Source organism: Taudactylus pleione, unplaced genomic scaffold (assembly GCF_031769625.1).
Source record: "Taudactylus pleione unplaced genomic scaffold, aTauple2 ptg000121l, whole genome shotgun sequence".
NCBI lineage: Eukaryota > Metazoa > Chordata > Amphibia > Anura > Myobatrachidae > Taudactylus > Taudactylus pleione.
This window is the reverse complement of record NW_028284523.1, coordinates 5,023,786-5,045,472: the sequence shown is the minus strand read 5'-3', so window position 1 is coordinate 5,045,472 and position 21,687 is coordinate 5,023,786. Positions and strand designations below refer to the sequence as shown.

At 42.3% G+C, this 21,687-nt stretch overlaps 1 protein-coding gene across 7 annotated transcripts in view; it reads left to right on the top strand.

Annotated features, from left to right (window-relative positions):
• SULF2 (sulfatase 2) overlaps positions 1-21,687 on the top strand; it is a 379,961-nt gene that overhangs the window by 324,378 nt on the left and 33,896 nt on the right. For all 7 annotated transcript variants that reach the window (XM_088472164.1, XM_088472169.1, XM_088472162.1 and 4 more), the window contains 3 exons: positions 1,924-1,980; positions 2,481-2,610; positions 5,558-5,768. In XM_088472164.1, the coding sequence (XP_088328290.1) occupies positions 1,924-1,980; positions 2,481-2,610; positions 5,558-5,768 (398 nt within the window). The remainder of the gene's footprint in view (positions 1-1,923; positions 1,981-2,480; positions 2,611-5,557; positions 5,769-21,687) is intronic.

Genomic DNA, 21,687 nt, shown 5'->3' with positions numbered 1-21,687 from the left:
TACAGTCAGTGGGTAAGAGTAACAGTGGTTGGTTGGTGTATCCCAATACAGCATCAATAAGTTACAGTAGTTTGGGGTTTGTATATAGTGTATAAACGTAAAGAAGAGCGTATGTGATCTATATTACTTATGTGTAATAGACTAAGGGGTCTATTTACTAAGCAGTGTTAGGAGACAGAGTGAAAAGTGATAAGAAAGTGATAAGGTGCCAGCCAATCAGCTCCTAACTGCCATATCACAGGCTGTGTTTGAAAAATGACAGTTGGGAGCTGATTGACTGGCACCTTATCACTTTTCACTCTGTCTCCTAACACTGCTTAGTAAATAGACCCCTAAGACACTTAAGGTATAAATATTTAATAAAGTACGTCAGTCTGTAGATGCCAAAACATCATCAAGGCATACGCTAAGTCTTGTTTGGGGACTAAGGGGGAGAGTTATTAAGTCTTGGAAAGAGATCAAATCCGATCAGTTGCTTTGCCCAACTTCTCTATTTTGTCATTTATATAGCACAATCTATGAAATGGCAGACCCTGATTGGTTGCCTTAGGCAGCTACTCCACTTTATCTTTCTCCAAAGCTTGATACATCTCCCCTCAGGTCATAAGTAGATCTATGAGCTCTCTGATTTGGCTAATGTCTTATCATGCCATCTGATGCCGAGTATAGCTAGCTACACACTGTCAGATATTTTTAATCGGGACAATTTTTCAGAAACTTGAAAGCCCTAATATCTGTGCTACACATTATGCAATTTTTCCATGGAAACTAGCGATTTTCACCACACCACACCGATTTTGCAAATGTCCACACACAAGGAGGATGACATAGTGACAGGAGAACTTAGGAAAAATGGCAGATTATTGAGAATATACACAGACACTGCTCCATATCGGGAATTTGAGGCCGAGATTTTCGTTCTTGATCAACAGATCAGATAATTGAAGAAATGCATTTGTGGATGTTTTCTTACCGTTTTATCGGTGAAGCGCTAAAACGATCGTTCATACACACTATATGATAAGTCAGGCCGATCACCCGATTATTCACAATTCAGCTTATTACGTAGATGGATTGAGATTTTCAGCTGAAAATGGCTCAGAATGACTTTTGTATGTTACAGTTCTTTGTTGCACAGGTTGTTATACCTGAATGTCACACAAATTGATCATTACATATTCCAGGGGTTACCATGGGAACAAACATTCTAAAACTATACTTGATTGGATAAAGATCACATCAAAAGCAGACGATCTGACAGTAATTGGCCTCATGCTTGATGGCGCTGCTGCATTTAATGAGATAGTTCAGGTCCTAAGAGCAGTACATTACCCCTAAATATATACATTCTCATAGACTTCTAAGCCTGATTCTTTTAGTTGCTGAAGTTATTACTGCAATGTCAGAAGGCGAGTGGGTGCTATCCCATTTTTAGAGCCCCTTTACCGTAGTAATACATTTTTTTTCCTTATTACTGTATAATCACCAAGTGAAGTATTATGTACCATAAATTAATAAAAACAAATCAAAGGCACAATTAAAAAATAAAAATAAATTTAAGGTAAGAAAAATACATTTTAGTGGTTGAGTCTAAATTTGATGCGATAAATGATCAGATTAATGGCATATTCACTGCAGTTCTCATATAATTCATTTTTGAATATGGACTACATTTTGAAGATGTATTACATATTCCGAAATGTTTATGTAAATAGATGTGAATACACACTGATCGTTTTGTTTTTACAAATGTTTTTTTTGCAGACACGTGTCCTTGTGTGGCCTTGGTTATTGTACAGTATTTGTATGTTATTCTTGTGTGTGTGTGTGTGTGATGGAAGTGAAATATAGTGTAACACTGGATTATTTGTATTGTCATTTGGCCATTTTAACCTGTAAATATTTTTTTCCTTCTTCAACAAGGTTTCAAGTTCAAAAAAAAGTAAAAGTCTGGAGAGATTCATTTCTGGTGGAGCGAGGGTGAGCATCATTGTCCTCTATGCTGTCTGTGCCTTAAGTGGAGAATGTGCTATTTCTATAGGTGACTGGGGAAGAGCATATTGAGCATACAGTAAATTGTGCTCAGCAACAGCTTGTGGTTGGGTTTGTACCAGTGGTGGGGTGTAACCAGAAATCGGAATTACCTACTTGGTCTCCTCTGTATTGTATCATTTCTTGTGGTGCACAGCTGTGCACTGTTCTGTGGTTTGCTTATAGTAATAAACACAAAGCGGTTTTATGCTGAATTCATTGATATTGAATATAAACCGCTCTATGCAGATGATCTAGAATCACAGGAACCATAAGACAATGTATAATGTTGAAGATAAATTGACAGAAGGTTCTATGAAGTAAACTGACCTTTAAACAGCTCCCTCAGGGCTTAGATTCCCCAGGTACCCAGGAATTCCTCCATCACCTAATTCCTGGCTGTGTTTATTTCACTGTTTTTAAAAACATATCTGGTTTCCATTTTGTAGAAAACTGCTGCATAAGAAGGAGCCTGAGAAGATGGACGCACAGGAAGAAAATTTTCTGCCCAAGTATCAGCGTGTGAACGACTTGTGTCAGCGAGCAGAGTATCAGACGGCCTGTGAGCAGCATGGTCAGGTAAGTACGCAGGACACCACCGTACATTTTTTAAACTAGCTGCATTTTCTATGCTTATTCTGCATCTCCACTGCCTCCATTAAACTACTGTATTCACAGTTCCTGTGAAATGACCACAGAGTCTCCATACTTATCCCTCCATCATATGTATTCTACTTTTGGAAGTCATGTACATATTAGGATGGACTTAAGGGTACATGTCTGTCAAAACATACAGTATATCTTGCTAGTGGTTTAATAGTTGCAGAACACGAAATGTATTTTGTGCTGCATTTTATTCCATTTATTAGTTGCTATTTTCTCTTAGTACACCAGCTTACACATAGCCTGCATCTAAATTATCTTTAGCGCTACAGTCACACATGGGGACTGATTCTAAATCGGAAAGATCACCGTGAATGCGCAAGATGTCAATTTAGGCATCCTTGTATACCGATGTGCCCATACATCTATCCTGTTTGCGCATTAAACAGCCCTTCTAATCGTGCCATGCAGTGGCGTGACTCGGTGGCGCCGAGCGCCTTTTTGTGCAACTGTTGTCCTTCAAATGTGCCTGGATCGCATAGTGATGCGAATATTTAGCGCAAGCATGCGAAATGCTATGTTACAGTGTTATAGCCGCTGACATGGTAATGTAGCATTTCGCATGCAGATACACCCGCAGTTGCACACAGAACATTGGCATGCTGCATATCATTTTAATCAGCAGAAGCTGCTTGTGCTAGTATCACTATGTGAATAAGTCACATTTGAAGGTAAAAAGTCGCACAAGAGACACTTGGCGGTACCGAGGCACACTGAGCTCCCGCATTGTGTGGCGCGACTTGTAGCGCATGGATGATAGATGTATGTGGATACATCTGTTTGTCCATCCTTTACTGGGTCAGGCGGCAGTACTTGGCCGGATCTGCAAGCTCTGATATTGACGATGAGTGTTGCAGCAGCCGGCGTAAACCCAATGGGAGGCTTCCGGCTTGCAGAGGCACAAACCCCCACATTAGCCCTACGGAATCTTGCATTAGCATAAAGTATTAAATCGGCCTTCCTGCGGCCGGCTGCTACTACAGCGTGCGACTGAGAGTTAGCCCCAATAGTGACAGACGCCTCAATGAATGAGGGGTCTATTTACAAAGCAGTGTTAGGAGACAGAGTGGAAAGTGATAAGAAAGTGATAAGGTGCCAGCCAATCAGCTCTCAACTGTCATTTTTCAAACACAGACTGTGAGATGGCAGTTGGGAGCTGATTGGCTGGCACCTTATCACTTTCTTATCACGTTTCACTCTGTCTCCTAACACTCCTTAGTAAATAGACCCCTTAGTCAGGTTGGCACTTTGTGTTGAAGGCTGAGACAAGCTGGATTGTTCTGATGTTTCTGAAATAAATCTCCGTAGAACCTCATCATGAAGCCCTGATGTGTTAGATTAGTGACTGTGATTGTGGTATAAGGGCTACATAGACAGTGTATGTTTTGTAGCTGCTGCTACACCAACACGCTGAGTTAGTGATATCAGCTGGAAATACCAACCTGGCATTTCACCATTTTTCTTAAGTTGGAAGCGCTGTGTGCATTTTCTACAGCTCCTACACGTTAGTTTTGCAGAAAAATAAGCCATATGGTGCAGAATAATGCATTCTTATTTTCTTTTACTGAACATTTGTTAAATACCCATATTATAAACATGAGTCAGGGGTCCCCATGCTGGAGGGAAGTGAGTGTGCTCTGAATGTAGGTAAATAAGTGATTGGGAACAGCTGCTATACCAGCTGTGAGGTGGATCCTGGCGGCACACCAGTGTAGGAGGAGGTTTCTATTCAGCGTATGAGGAGCTCTGAAAATAGACTCAAACATGTCATACATCATTAGTATTATTAGATAAATAAATGTATTTGCAAGCGCTAGAGAAAATAGGCATGTACTGTAGTGGGTGAATGCACATGGCGTTTACCAGCCACCTCTAGAAGGTGAGGATATATTACGGGTTAATTACCGAATGTAGTGCCCCTTATGTGATGCCCCCAGTAGGAGTGCCCCTTATGCAATGCCCTTAATAGTAGTGCCCCTTATGCAATGCCTTCAGTAGTAGTGCCCCTTATACAATGTCCCCGGTCGCAGTGCCCCTTATGTGATGCCCCCTGTAGCAATGGCCCTTATGCAATGCCCCCTATAGCAGTGCCCCTTATGCAGTGCCTCCATTAGTGCCCCTTATCCAGTGCCTCCCTTAGGGCCCACAGTAGTGCCCCTTATGCAGTGCCCCCAGTAGTAGTGCTCCGTACCCATAAAACAGACACACATAATTTATTTACCGAATCCCCGCTCCTCCAGTCCTGCTCAGCACTATGACATCTCTCCCTTCACCCACTACGGGAGCTGGTAGGCAGAGCTCATGAGTGAGCTCCAGCCCTGCTTCGGCCCTGGGTGCAGCAGCCAATTAGAATCTGTCTGACTTTTATTGGCTGCAGTGCTAAAACAACACACCACCGGCGGCGGCATGTTTGTTTTAGTGTGTAGTGCCGTGGACTGTGGCCGGAGGCGACCAGGGCACGTGCCCTGCTCAACACCCCCACATTACGCCACTGAGTTGCAGTGCTCCTTCAGTAATGCTGCTCATTAGAGTATAGATATTGAATATCCAGGTTTATAAAGCATCATTGTTAATATAATATAACGTTGTCTCATTAACAGTAAGTGGAATAATGTTGAACAAACATCACTTTCTGTAACACAACAATTAGTGCATCCCTCTTGTGTGGAACACCCCGAGGGCCTTACAATTTGGGGAGCTTGAATTTTGGATTTCTAGTGGGTGTAACCAGGTAGTGTTCAGATCTTGGTGTGGGGCCTAAACATATTATCCCAGTCTTTGGATTCCTCTATAGAGAATGTATGTCCATCCTGTGCATCACATAACTATATAACCCCAATATTTCATGTTTACTGTTCCCCAGAAATGGCAGTGTGTGGAGGACACGACCGGGAAGCTGCGACTACACAAGTGCAAGGGAATGGCAAGTCTGTCTGCGGCGCCCAACAGTAAGAAGAAATCCCTTAATCTCATGAGCAATTACTATAGCACCAACAGTGATGAATGCAACTGTGATGCCATCAGCTACAAGATGGCGCAGATGGGGCGGCGCAAGAAACTGTTAACAAAGAAAAGTAAGTGCCAGAGTCTTCTAATAACTGTAGTAGTTTGTCTGTGAGTGGCAGATTTATACCCACAGAGGTAAAAAGACCTTCCTTGTCAGCTACTTGAAATTGTGCATAATTCTGTAAAACTGCGCCTGTCACCGTGAATGAACTTTTCTAATTTCCCGATTTGTATTTCTTGATGTTTGTTCAGGAGGTGATAGTTTTGTTCTACTTTTAGTGGCATTATGCCAGGCTTACAGCGCGTTTCTAATCATGTTCAGATTAGTGCGGTCAGTATGTATCCATTATGGGACTGCCATATGTAGGGCTCTGAATCAAATAGGGTTCTATTCATCAAATGGAGGGGGTGTCTGCTTGTTCATGAAATGTACATATTAGACACACATATGCACTGTGCATGCCATGTATAATGCATTGGAATTTACATTTTAAGTAAAGTAACATCTGCCCCTTACATCCTTAATAGGTAGATCAGGTGCTAGCAGATGCAAGTAGATTACATTGCAGGTGTGCACACATAAGAGTATACTACATCTTCATATAGTCCTCTTAGGATGCGAATGTATAGTGGCTCTCTAAGCCTATGTGTACACATATGTGCCGCAGCTGATAATGGCAGCACATTCCTTTACAATTAAAAAAGGTCAAATGTATGGGAAAAAATGATGTGTGCCACCACTAAAATAAGTCATTAGGACTGCTACTGCAGCTTGGGCTGGTCACAGCTACATCAGGGAGACAGGAAGTGTGGCGTCCATCTACCATAATGTCATACCAGCCTGGTCAGTACAAGTGGAATCACTGGACAGCTTGTCCCATAAAACCATGTGAACACTAAGAGATACATGAAGGCTTTGAGGGGATTTTTTTTTTTTATCCTAAATCAGGTTTGAATTTTTTCCCCCTGAAATAATAATGTGGAACTACATGTTCCAACAAGTATTGGCTGCCATGCTGAGGTAGTCCTACAAGCACTAGCTTGTCCAAGCAGACAATCGTTGGCAGGTACTATTATTGGAATAGGTATGATATGCCGGTGGATCAATTGCCGGCAGTTCAAATACAGATGCTGGAATCTCGATGCTGCAGAATCCCGACAGGGGCTGGTAAGTACCCTAACCATCCCCCTCTCCCCCCCCTCTAACCCTCCCCCCGGTGGTGCTTAACCCAACCCCCACTTCTCGCATCCTAAACCTAACCCTCCCTGGGGGGTTCTTAACCCTAACCTCCCCCCGGTGGTACCTAACCCTAACACTCCCCGGTCAATGCCTAACCCAACCTGGGAGAACTTAACCACCCATACTTACCTTCGGTATGCCGGCGGTCGGGATGTCTACGTCTGTTTCCTGATGTCTTTGGGATGGTCAGAGATGGCATTCTGACTGGCGTCGGGATTCCGGCGTCTGTATATTGACGTCAGGGATTCCGTCCGCCGACATCTTGAACGTATCCCCTATTATTATTTATTTGCTGGGGCTTGTAGTTCCACAGTAGTACACAATCTATTATTCACATTCTAGTAATATTCTGACACCCATCACTACAGGGGTGCCAAGAAGAGCTCTGGGGTGGGGATAGCTTTTTTGTAGGTGGTAATGAAGTACCGTGCTGACCAGGCTGGAGCAGCTTTCACATTGACTCCATCAATATATATTCAAAGTGATTGCTTATATACACTGTTCTTTGAGTGTCATTTATCTGAGATATCTATACAGTGCCTTACAAAAGTATTCACCCCCCTTGGCTTTTTACCTTTTTTGTTACATTACAACCTGTAATTTATTTATTTTTTTAATCTGAATTTTATGTGATGGATCTGCACAAAATAGTCTAATTTGGTGAAGTGAAATGAGAAAAATATATATAAAAAAGAATCTTTATAAATAAAATTCTGAAAATTGGCATGTGCATATGTAATCACCCTCTTTTGCTATGAAGCCCCTCAAAAGTTCTGGTGCAACCAATTACCTTCAGAAGTCACATAATTAGAGAAATTAAGTCCACCTGTGTGAAATCTAAGTGTCACATGATCTGTCGGTATAAACACACCTTTTCTGAAAGGCCCCAGAGGCTGCAACACCACTAAGCAAGAGGCATCACACCATGAAGATCAAAGAGCTCTCCAAACAAGTCAGGGACAAAGTTGTTGAGAAGTACAATTCTGGGTTGGGTTATAAAAAAAAATATCCAAATCTTTGATGATCCCCCGGAGCACCATCAAATCCATCATCATCAAATGGAAAGAACATGGTACCAGAACAAACCTGTCAAGAGAGGGCCGCCAATCAAAACTCACAGACCGGGCAGGAGGGCATTAATCAGAGAGGCAGCACAGAGACCAAAGGTAACCCTGAAGGAGCAGCAGAGTTTCACAGCAGAGACTGGTGTATCTGTGCATGTGACCACAATAAGCCGTACACTCCATAGAGCTGGGCTTTATGGAAGAATGGGCAGAAAAAAGCCATTACTTAGTGATAAAAATAAGAAGACATGATTTGAGTTTGCCAAAAGGCATGTGGGCGACTCCCCAAATGTATGGAGGAAGGTGCTCTGGTCAGATGAGACTAAAATTTTACTTTTCGGCCACCAAGGAAAACTCTATATCTGGCGCAAACCCAACACATCCCATCAGCCCAAGAACACCATCCCCACAGTGAAACATGCTGGTGGCAGCATCATGCTGTGGGGATGTTTTTCCGCAGCAGGGACTGGGAAACTGATTTGAGTCGAGGGAAAGATGGATGGTGCTAAATACAGGGATATTCTTGAGCAAAACCTGTTTCAGTCTGCCTGTGATTTGAGACTGGGACGGAGGTTCACCTTCCAGCAGGACAATGACACGAAGCATACTGCTAAAGCAACACTTGAGTGGTTTAAGGGGAAACATTTAAATGTGTTGGAATGGCCTAGTCAAAGCCCAGATCTCAATCCAATTTAGAATCTGTGGTCAGACTTGAAGATTGCTGTTCACAAGCGGAAACCATCCAACATGAAGGAGCTGAAGCAGTTTTGCCTTGAGGAATGGGCAAAAATCCCAGGGGCAAGATGTGGCAAGCTCATAGAGACTTATCCAAAGCGACTTGCAGCTGTAATTGCTGCAAAAGGTGGCTCGACAAAGTACTGACTTTAGGGGGTGAATAGTTATGCACCCTGAAGTTTTCTGTTATGTTGTCCTAAATGTTGTTTGATTCACAATATAAAACAAACACAACTTCACAGTTGTAGGCATGTCATGTGAATGAAATTATGCACACCTTTATACAATTCATTTTAAATTCCAGGTTGTGAGGCAACAAAAAAATGAAAAATGCAAAGGGGGGGGGGGGTGAATACTTTTGCAAGGCACTCCACAGTCAGCCTCTGAGACCAGGACGGACTGAACATAACAACCACGGGGCGGCACTCCGTTGAAGAAACGACAAACAGTGGTAGGTAATTTCAGCAACGTTTCAGCGCTTTAATCGGCACTTTTGTCAAGCATAAGATACAAACAAACATGTAACACTTACCACATATAAATAACAGTTAGATGCCATGCTTCACGGAGACATCACTTCCTGATTCCAAAACCGGAAGTCCCAGGAACCAGAAGTGACGTCACATCCCCCCCACCATCAAACAGTTGCCATAGCATCCGCAATAGTAACCAAATAACGTGTTTATTACAACACAAACAATTGACACAAAGTTAAAAACTGTCTATAGTGCTCACCTGCCTATAAATCACAACAACAACAATTAGGAATATATGCATAACAATAAAATACAATAGTCTAGCTATGGGTGACATAATACAAATTACTGCAATTATAACACAACATCTGCAGTAATGACTGATTACATAGACATCAGAAAATATATATAGTATTCATTAACCCCTGCACAGTGTAACACAACTGGTATGCTGTACAAACGACAATGTGCTGAGTATTACGCTTATAGCAACCAATCTACAGAGAAAGCTAGTCACGAGGGGATCAGAAGAAAAAACCATTAACCCCTGAATTACATAACAATACCTAGGCACAATCAGTATAGTAAACCCTAAAGTGAAAAAAGCAAACATTCAACTGAAGTGCCAAATTCAGACAAAACACTGGAGCCTCAGTGTTTCGTTTAAACCCAGAGGAGAAAGTGAAGCCAACCGCATAATCCATTGAGACTCACACTGCAATAATCTGCGTCCACGATCACCACCTCTAACGAGTGGAGGAACATGGTTGATGATTTTGTAACAAAGTGCTGAAAGATTATGAGATGCCGTGACAAAGTGTCTTGCCACTGGCTGCTCGCTGGTACCTGAGAAACGGGCGGCCCGGATCGCAGAACGATGCTGAGCCATCCTTTCTTTTAGAGTGCACTCCGTCTTGCCTACATACATCTTAGAGCAAGGACACGTTATAAAAAATGTCTCAATGGATTATGCGGTTGGATTCACTTTCTCCTCGGGGTTTAAACGAAACACTGGGGCGCCAGTGTTTTGTCTGAATTTGGCACTTCAGTTGAATGTTTGCTTTTTTCACTTTATGGTTTACTATACTGATTGTGCCTAGGTATTGTTATGTAATTCAGGGGTTAATGGTTTTTTTCTTCTGATCCCCTCGTGACTAGCTTTCTCTGTAGATTGGTTGCTATAAGCGTAATACTTAGCACAGTGTCGTTTGTACAGCATACCAGTTGTGTTACACTGTGCAGGGGTTAATGAATACTATATATATTTTCTGATGTCTATGTAATCAGTCATTACTGCAGATGTTGTGTTATAATTGCAGTCATTTGTATTATGTCACCCATAGCTAGACTATTGTATTTTATTGTTATGCATATATTCCTAATTGTTGTTGTTGTGATTTATAGGCAGGTGAGCACTATAGACTGTTTTTAACTTTGTGTCAATTGTTTGTGTTGTAATTATGCACGTTATTTGGTTGCAATTGCGGTTGCTATGGCAACTGTTTGATGGTGGGGGGGATGTGATGTCACTTCTGGTTCCGGGGACTTCCGGTTTTGGAATCAGGAAGTGATGTCTCCGTGAAACATGGCATCTAACTGTTATTTATATGTGGTAAGTGTTACATGTTTGTTTGTATCTTATGCTTGACAAAAGCGCTGATTAAAGCGCTGAAATGTTGCTGAAATTACCTACCACTGTTTGTCATTTCTTCAACGGAGTGCCGCCCCCGTGGTTGTTATGTTCAGTCCGTCCTGGTCTCAGAGGCTGACTGTGGAGGGCACCCGGCTCAGTATACTGTGGAACCCGTGAATGCCGGAGATGTGGACATATATACATATATATACACATACATACACAGTGCCTTGCAAAAGTATTCACCCCCCTTTGCATTTTTTATGTTTTGTTGCCTCACATCCGGACCACGCTCCACCAAGGGGAATCCCTGTTTTCCACTGGAGATTGGGACAGTGCATAAGTACAAGCTTCTGATAGCAGCCAATGATGTCACCACGTCACACTTGTTGGGTCACTCCCATGCATTTCCTCACAATCGGACCTGAGGTGGTGATCTTAGTATTTAAGCTTCCGTGCTTATATTTTTTTACTTGAATCTATCCGGACATAGATAAATCTGTGTCAAGCGCCTAATGCCTGACATGACGGCTTGCTGAACTTCATAGTCTGTTGCAAATCGCCTTCCACCCAGGTGCTTTATCAACTGTGCAAATAGATGGAAATCACTCAGTGCCAGGTCAGGGCTGTAGGGAGGATGACCCAGTACCTCCCAATGGTAGCACTGTAACAACTCACGCGTGCGGTTGGCTGAGTGTGGCCTGGCAATATCATGCAGCAAAAAGATGCCTGTTCACAGCAACCCAGGTAGTTTCCAACGAATTTCCCTCCACAACCGGCTTAATGTGTCACAATAGTGGACAGCATTCACAGTATCTCCATTGGTGAGGAAATCAACAAGAAGCACACCCTTATGGTCCCAAAACACAGTCACTATGACAGTCTTTGCTGATGGAGTTGTTTTGAATATCTTGAAGGTGAGGAAGATGCGAGTTTCCATGGCATGAATGCTTGCTTTGTCTCCAGTGTCACATGATGCACCCACGTTTCATTGCCTGTAACATTACACTACAGGAACTGCACTCCCTCCTCGTGGTACCGTGTCAAGTGCACGAGACACAATCCCATCCTATTGGTTTTGTGAACTTCTGTGAGTTGCTTCGGTATCCAACGTGAACACTTTTTCCTGTACCCCAGTTGCTAATGAACGATGTTGTGCACACAGTACCCACTGAGATGCGTCACAATTTGTCATCTGTGGTGGTCCTGCTTGGCCAGCCAGATCGCTGCTTATCTTGAACGTCTGTACTGCCATTATCAAAAAGACAGTACACCAAACCCAAACCTGTTTCCGTGACATGACGTTCTCACCGTACATCTCGAGAAATTGGTGATGAATTTCAGCTGCTATGACCTTTAGATGCAGAAATCTGATCACACTACGCACCTCAGCGTTGACCAAGTTTCCACAAGCCCCGCCATCTTGCTTGTTGGGACAGTAGGACTGAAATGAGGCGCAGTCTAATGGCCATGAGGGGAAGCAGTGGTTAGGTTGATATGCATGTAGAGCTGACCTGACGATGCAGCTGACGCCCCCACAGGTAAACGCACCACACAACATATTGGGTACACACTAGACTCTTTTTGAGGATTTGTCGTTCCAATCCGTTGGAATCGGGCAAGTCACTCAAAAAATCGTCTGAGTACCCAGCTTTAGATCAGAACATCCCCAGCATCACTCCAAATTGAATTGCCCTCTATAGTTTGCCTCTACTTTAGGTGTTTAATGTGCCACCATATGGAACAAAGTTCGTACACCCAATCTAATTTCAATTAGTCGTGTCTGTGTCATGCCCATTGCCTTTTCTCTGGTATGTAAATGTGATGAAGGAAACCAATTCAGCAGCTTATAGTCCTATAAACACTGCCCCTGTTAATGTTACAGGGGAGATATAGTGAGCGGTATTCAAGTAGTGTAAACAGAAAGATGGTTCCTGACTCTGTATGTAAATGAGAGAGAAGAGACCCATCCAGCTGGTATTCTAGTAGTGTATAAAAAGAGTGATCTCTCACACTGTATGTAAATATGAGGGAGGAGACAAATTCAGCAGTTTGAACTGGTGAAAGTGATTATTTGATTAGTTGTTATAAGTTACCAGATGTGTTATGATATTAAATTACATTGTTTTGTGTTTCCATAAATTATTGGTTCAGCCAAGAACATAAACCTCCAACGGCTAATGTGTGTTTTGTGCTTAGGTCCCAATAACCATAAACTTATCTAAAATAAATACAGAGGAATGGCATTAAAAAAAGGTTAGCTGTTTATTGAAAAGAGCACAATTACAAGACTGTATGGCAACTGTATGGTGGTAAGAAAGTGCGGGCAATAATCATTGCAGCCTAGCAATGCACCAACGCAACCACAAAACATGCATTGCGGGCAAAGTCCACCCTATGGGTGCTTACAGTTACAACAGACAACTAAAAGGGGTATCCAACGCAACCTTGCAACATAAATCACCCGGTTAGGTGTAGTGCTGTCCCCATTGGGGTGGTTCAGACTTCAGACAAAAATGAGTACACCCAAAAAACAAGTCAACTGCACCCGAGCTGAATGACCCGCCATTCTTTCCCGCCAAAGGAGAATAGCCAACAACCGCTCAAAACCTAATTAAAGGGCCGACGGGAGGGTAAATTCTTCAAAGAGGCTTGTACCATGTGAACACAAGCCTTAAATACTAACTTTTAATCCCACCCATTAACACCTAACTGGCTAAAAATCACCCATGTGACCTCACACAAACACCCATAGCCTTGTGGTTTAACCAACGACAGGCATATTCCGCCTTCTGTTTTGCCGTAAAAAGCACATGTGGGAGTGGAACACACTGGATCTGTTTGGGCTGTCACACCCACCCCCCTTACCTTGAAAACTGAAAAACAAGTAAACTTTTTTCTTTTCTTTCCTCCTTTAATGTGGTGTTAACTAATATTAAAACTTCTCAGAGATGTGTTATGTTACTTGGCTATAAGCAGTGAGTTTCCCAAAGCCTTAGTGAAGTTATCACAATATTGTCACCTTGAGAGGCGCCCGGCTCTTGCTGAGAAGTTGTAAATCTGGAAGGTGGGGGAGCAGTATTTTCCATAGTAACAACTCTGGAAAGCAATCAACCACCTGACACATTGATTTATTAGTATCCTATTCCCTTCCTGCATTTTATAACCGATGATGTATGTCTGGTACCCAGACTCATTGTGACTTAATGGCTGGCGAAGAGCTTTCTTGTTAATGGAAACACGAAGAAAAAAATTATTAGATTTAAAACAAAGACAAACAATTATTTGCTCTTAATCTTATCACAGATTTGAACAAAATATCCGGCATTTTATGTGGCTATAGTGTGTGCTAAAGCTTTTTTTCTTAATTATTTACATATAATCAGACAGTAATTGATTATATAAATATATTGGCTTTGTACATATGGAAACTGTGGGTTGTTTTTTTATATCATCTTTATTTACGAATTTTAGAAGTTACACCGAATAGAAAAAAAAAGCAATAAAATGTGAAGACATGACCAATGTACAGAGATCCTAAAATTAAACATACAGCAGGATTCTGATACCTATAAAAATAAACACAAACATAAAAAACATTAAATGTGGTAGCTCTGATAGAAAACAAAACCCAATAAGCAGTATAGAATAAGCGACAGTAATTACATTACCAAAATACAATATAACTGTTGGATACACTGGGGCAGAGATACAATATTACCTCTCATAGTCTAGGGAGCCAACATAATGTAAAATCCTGCACAATATACAGTGGTAACACAGTAGCCGGAGCCCGAAGGCGCCATTCGGGCCAACACAACTCATAAACAGAAGAATAACAAGTATAATTGTGGCGAATAAAAATTCAGCTCTAGAAATCAACCTCAGCTTCCGTAACCATCATGTTGTACTCTAATGTCAACCCATCCATAGAAGCAAGTGTGTACCAGACACATAACAGAACACCCTAAATAGAGTACCAGAATATACACTAGCCATAACAGTCTAAGCATGGACAGCCTTATGTAGCCATTAACTATCCTCCCCCCACCCTATATGACCATACCCCCAACCTACGGCATATCTGGATCCCCAAACAACCCCTCTACACTATGCTACAACTAATAACACTAGAAAAATGTGGGGACAACTATTCCCATGTACCATAAGGCAAGGTGTATCCAGCCCAGGATTAAAACAGCAGCAAGAGACTCCCAAAACAAATAACCTAACCAGGGATGAAGCCTAAATCTACAAGGCTCATACAAAAAAAGGATATCTTAACGGTTCATTCCCTGGAGGCCTGTAAATATTGACAAAACTAAATACATGACCAAAATACGACAACTTAAAAACAATCCAGAATATGAAAGTGTAAGGAGCAGAGCAATGACAGACATATTAAAGAAAAATAACACATAGCAATGAATCAAGTGCCCTGAAACCATACACTAAAATCATTCAAGGAGGATCGTCCTGCCTCAGGGCCTGAGAGCCAGACCACGGAACAGTCCTGTGAGAATCAGCATAAAGAACTAGAAGGAGCAGCGTCCTCCAGCCGCAAAGTCCCAACAAGCGGCCAACCCCAGCAATGCAGACAACATCAGGATCCACTCCCTGGATAATTTTAACTGAAAATGTTCCAAAAGAACCACCAAATAAGGGAGGCCATGGAGCTATAAAGTAGTCTTGTGTAGCAAAGCGTTGTTCAATCCAATCCTCCAAACATGCCACCCTCCGAGACTCCAGAGTAATCAGCCGGTCCACGACAGGGAAACTACTGTTTGCAGAGGTAGAAACAGTGTTCACAGCTGCACTAGACCCTAAATGCTTTTCCAACAGCATTGTATGTAAAAGAGATAATTCGGCAATGAAATCAAGCACTTGGGCCTCCACCCTCCATCCTGAGTCTCTAATGGCCTGGAGGAGTCTGACCATATTGAGCTCAGAAGGTACAATCACAGCAGGAGAAAACTGCAGCAGGAGATGAACATCAGCAGCCAAATAAGATTCCAGAGGGTAGAACTGCACAGGATAGCAAATCCACAATGAACAGAGGCAACAGCTGAAACAGGATCTTATGTGAGGGTAGCACTGCATAGGAGATCCAGTCTACAGGTGAAACTTGAAGAAAGGTAAGTACAGTACCCATTATCTCTCAATACAGGTCAAGGTAATACCAACAGGACTAGAGACACGGAGGTAGAGAAGAAACTACAGCAGTCTCAATAGAAGGAACTGCGCAGGAGCCGAGACCAACTTACAGGATGACAGTGGTGGCTGGGAGGACTGCTCAGCAAAGCACAGGATGATCAGGATGAAAGCAGAGATCAGCAGTGGCAGGAGATCGTTCAGCATAAGGAGCCAACCCCAAGCACTGATCCAAGATGGCGACTGGCAGGGATTGGAGAGAAGGCATCCAAACCCCAATGGAGGGTCAGCAGCACACCACCGAACAGCAGCCTCCGCGGCAGAAACACCCACGAGTCACACCGTGGAGAGGCAGAGGAGGACAAGCCCACACAGCCAGGACCAATCGCCCCCGGACCCGCCGCCGAAGAACGCCATGGGACCGGAGGAAGCAGAGTCAGGCAGCGGAGACCGCACAGGACACCCCAGGACCTTTACTGAAAAAGGCAGTTCAGGTATAGTAAATCTAGTAGCCCAAGCCAGCAGCAGGATAGGATAACAGGATATTCAAGCTGGAGAGTGCAGAGATCAGCGCCCTACACCATGCCGGCCAGGCCACGCCCCAGACACTGTGGTTTTTACCTATTTTCAACATTGCTACAATTCCATCAGGTTGGATAAAGACTGTTGGGGAACAGCTGCTGGCGAATCTTTCCTCCCAGGTTTTGTATAGGAATTAAAGTCTGGTCTTTGACTGTTGCACTCTGGGACATTTTTATTTGCTTTGGGTTATTGTCCTGCTGAAAAATAAATCCACTAAGTCCTATGTCACACAGACTTGGCAAGATTTTCTTCCACTATGTCAGAGGTTCCCAAACCTGGTCCTTAGGGCTCTCCAGCAGTTCAGGTTTTAGAGAGATCCATAGTTGAGCACAGGTGGTTAAATCAAATTGACTAAGGTTCTAATTACATCACCTGTTATCAAGCATGGATACCCTTAAAACCTGGACTGTTAGGGTGCCTTGAGGACCGAGTTTGAGAACCTCTGCACTATGTACCTAAATCTGGCTCCATTCATGCTGTCCTCCAGACAAGTTTTCCAGTTTTTGAGGGTGGCATGCAATACATCCAGCCACTTATTGCATGCATATTGGTGTTTATAAACTATGTATGCATGAATAATCGTGATAATACCAATGAGAACTGGGCGGTGAGAGTTGCCGTAGGCCTCCCTAACGTGCTCTAAATAATTTTGAAGGCTGGACAAGTTGTGCCATAGTCTGTTTCTGTACTGGACAATGTTCTGATGGATATTGAAAGTCTTTGAAATCGTCTTATAGAATTTTCAGATTTCTTTTTTAAGTTCTTAGATCTTCATGATGACAATTAAAACACTAACTGTACACATGTGGCCTCTAAGGGCCTGATTCTGAATCAGACGCAGCAGCGGCTCTGTGTGCGCCTTTTGCTGCAGTGGCGGCTATGGCTTTTTACTAATGCCACTACACAGCCATTCCCTGGTGTACAACCGTGCGTCTGAATGTGTAAGGACTGAGACGTCCACTTTGAGCATCTTCTGATGTGGCAATCATGTTTGAGGCCTCTTTAAGGCGCCACCACCGGTCGGTCACACCATCAAAACCTGAACTAGCCCTATGCTAGGTGCACTCCCTTAACAGTCCTATAAGACCTAGCATCTATTTGCATCTGATTATCCACTTCTGTCACCTTCCAGTCACTGGCCCCAAATATGCCCCATATATTTCTAATATATTTCAGAGACCATGCATCTAAATCAGTGCTGCGACTCTGTGTGCACACAATCAGGACTCATGTGCGGTGTGACTAATACCCCTTTTCAACCAAAATTCCGGGTCTGACCCGGAGTTGGAACAGGGTTCCTATATGGATCAGACCCGGAATTTAGCCGGCGCCAACTCGGGATATTCCTGAGTCGGCGCCGCTCACACCGCAGTCGGGTCTGCATAGACCCGGCGTGAAAGTGGATGCTTGGAGATGACATCATCTCCAAGCGTCACTGAAGCCGGACCAATCCAACCCTCACCCCTTTTACACAAAGGAGCTGCCCGGGTCAACCCTGCAATAACCCGGGTTTTAGCTCCGGTGTAAAAGGGGTATTAGAAGCATGTGCAGTAGAAAAACATTGCTCCACTGCGACCAAAATCAGTAGTGCGTCCGACTCAATATCAAGACCTAAATCTAAACACAGCAGGGGCAGGAATACTTACGTATCCAAATTTTCTAATTAATTGGGGTAAAGCCATGAAATAGTTTTGTTTTTATATATATAATCTCGACACTGTGGTCCAAGTACTGTACAACATCCGGGGGCTGTGGTGATGTGATTTGCGGCCCATCCCACTATGCAATGTTGTAAGTCACGACATCAATCAATAGAGGGGGTGGGGGTGTGCCGTGATGTTATGTAACCCAAATTATATAATGACGTTTCTGGACCACCCATATCGCTGGGGGAGGAGCAGTATTTGAGAGGTTGATCTACTCTTCCGATAGTTTGAGAACTCGTCGAAATTAGTGAGTTTCACGGACATTAGTGAGTTTTCACGGACATAGGTTTAAAAATCTTTTGACACGACCAGATGACCAGGATTAGATGAAACCAGAAGTTGTGTGAGTGTACACATTCTACCAGTCGGACCAAGTGGTAGGCCGGATTGGATGAGAACTGGACAAGTTTGTACCCAGCTTTAGTAGATGCCATTCTGAGAAGAATTCAAGCCATATTAAGGGCAAAAGGTGGACCAATAAAGTACTAACCCAGTGGTCATAATAATTTGGCTTCTCAGTGTACGTAATATGTATGCATCGGGATGCAGAGAATATAAGTCTAAATAGTCTTTTTACTACTCCACCTGAATCCTGATTTACTGCTAATTTGTACTGTATCAGCATCTGAACTCCGACTGCCTCTCTAATACTGATTTGAATTAAGCAATCCTGTACAATGGTGAATTTGTCCTAGAAGCGTGTCATCAGACTGATAATTAAGGACTTTATTAAAACAACTTTGTCCTAGAAGTACTTCACGGGCTGGTGATTAAGAGACTCGGTAAATGAATCTCGTCTAGTACAGAGACAGAATCTAGAATGAGAGCTTGATACTATTACAAGTTTAATTGGTGTGCGAATAGAATATAGCATTCCAATCTCTCAGCACTGCGAACAATTCATTTTATTGCTTACAAGGGTGATATTAGGAACTGCTAGTTTTCAGTGGGTATTTGATATATAGACCACAGGAATTTTGAGTCATGATTTGGCCAATCTAATATCAGCAGTAGTGAAAGCTAGACTTCAGTGTTTATTACAGTGTTTATATCTGCTGCCAGCAATAAAGGATTTACCCTACCTACCATTTTACCTAGTTTGTCTGAATTGGTCTGGGTTTTATATAGTAGTATGTGGAATTGGTAATAGTAATAGTAGTATGTTTTTACAATCTCTTCTCATATATAGTTATTAATATTTTTATATTTGTGTGGGGACATAATGTATTAAGTCTTTTTTTTTTTTTTTTTTTTTTTTGAGTAATGCAGACCTGTTATTCCTGAGACTATTTAATAGTTCTGCTAAATATATTTGTTTTTGTTACAGCGCTTTTGCTTGGAAATTATAACATTCATCTTAGTACATTGTATTATCTTATATCATGCATTTAATTTGTTTATTAATACCATTGATAATTGAGTGTGTGTATCAAGGATGAATAAACATAAAAAAAAAATGGATGATCAGATTTGCTTTTAGTGAAAAACTGCATTAATTAGAAAGTAAAAATAATGCACTAATTGGAGATTTTAACAAACCATAACGGTCATGTGTGCATATCTTATATAAATTTGCTCCCCCAGCCATTTAGCGCAACGCAATGATTTAGATCCATAGGGCGCAATGTTCTAAAGGCGAAAATGCGGTAAATCGGCAGAAAATGCTGTTTTCTAGGGTTTACCCGCATTCCCCAAATGTACTAAGCACAGAAGTGTGACGCATTCCGGTGCTTCGTCCTGTTTCCCAATAGAAGCCTATGGGCTTCTTTTCGGGACACTCCCCCTCGGGAGGGATCCAATCGGATCCCTCCCATCATCCCCCATGACCCACGCCGACTTCTGGATGTTTCACTCTGTCCTGAGCCACCGCAAGGGACAGCCCTTATCGGAATAGATGTCCTTTGCTATATTCTTGGTAACGAACTGCGGTATGTACCCGAACGGACCCCGGTAATTAACATTCTAAGTCGCCGCAGAAGGCGGAGCAATTCAGCATTGCTCTGGCGCGGAGACAGCTGATCCAAAATCTCCTGTCCCCGCGAGCGGCTTCACTGCTCCTTTCGGAGTAGTGACACTAGTGTGCATGCACACAGGAGCCCCGACGTCCGGCAGAAGGAGCCGGACGGGTGGAGGGATCCGAAAAGGGGTAGCGGGATTACGCATAATCAGAAGATGGCGAATGCTCCTGCAATCAAACTAAGAAAATATTGTATTGATGAATGCTGTCCCCATACTACTGTATGGGGACAGCAGGCCATTTTGCGAGAGGAAGGTAAATAGGAGATATCTGTGATATCTCCTGCTTTACCCTCTTAATGAATGCCCAGATAACTTCATTTTCACCTGCTTTTATAGAAATGAACATTTTCACCTGCATTTGTAGAAATTAAGTGATGATTAGGCCCCCAAATGAGAATACAAATTGATTTAACAATTATCGTACACTAAAATCTTTGAAAGATTTTAACTTGATTTACTTTTTGTCACATGCAAGATATTATACATGATCTAAGATATAATATTTTGTATTACTGTAAAGCAATGCTTGTGCAAAGAATGGACATTTGTACGTTGCTGCATGTTTACATGATCTTAATATAAAACAGTGGATTAAACTGGAACACTTTCATAAAACTGCACTTTTTAAATATTTTTCCCAGCAATCATTGACACATTACAGCTTATGGTAAATGAGATTAATTTGAAAGATCACAACCAAAGATGGGTGCTGATTCTTGAATTAAATACAGTCCACAGGCAATTCTGGTTTGATTTCAGTTGTCTACTGCCCAGTGGTCCTAACAACCATTGTGCTAAATGATATATTTAATATGATACATGACATTTATATGCTGTATTACACAGGATCAGCGTTTTGCTGATGTCTTACTCTTTCCTGCTGTGTCAGAATATACAGTGCATTTTACCAGCCCTGGGCGATCACTTAGCTGAAAGCTCATTTTTGCAGGAATTGCATAAACTAACTAATAAATGTAGATAGTAATTGTTATTTACTGACTCTCATTACATGCACTGGAAGTCGGTGAAAAATAATAGTTAATAAAGGAGCAGCGCAGGTTTCTAACATTTTCAACTAGGTGAAAAGTAAAACTTTGAGCAATATATTCTAGATTCTGAGCAGCAGAGAATACTGGTGGTGAGGTTCCCAATAATGTAATGCAGATGTGTAGATTATCTGTTATGTAATACCAGCATTGTTATCACTTGCTTGAAGCAGGCACCGTACATCTGATATTCATCCGGGCATAGTCATTGTTTTCTGCTTTAGAAATAGGAAGAATAGTTTGGTAACAAATCTTGTCACAGTTTGCCACCTTGTGGATGTTATGTGGTATTACAAATAAGATGCAGGGACAAATGTGGTTAGTGGGGGGTTAGC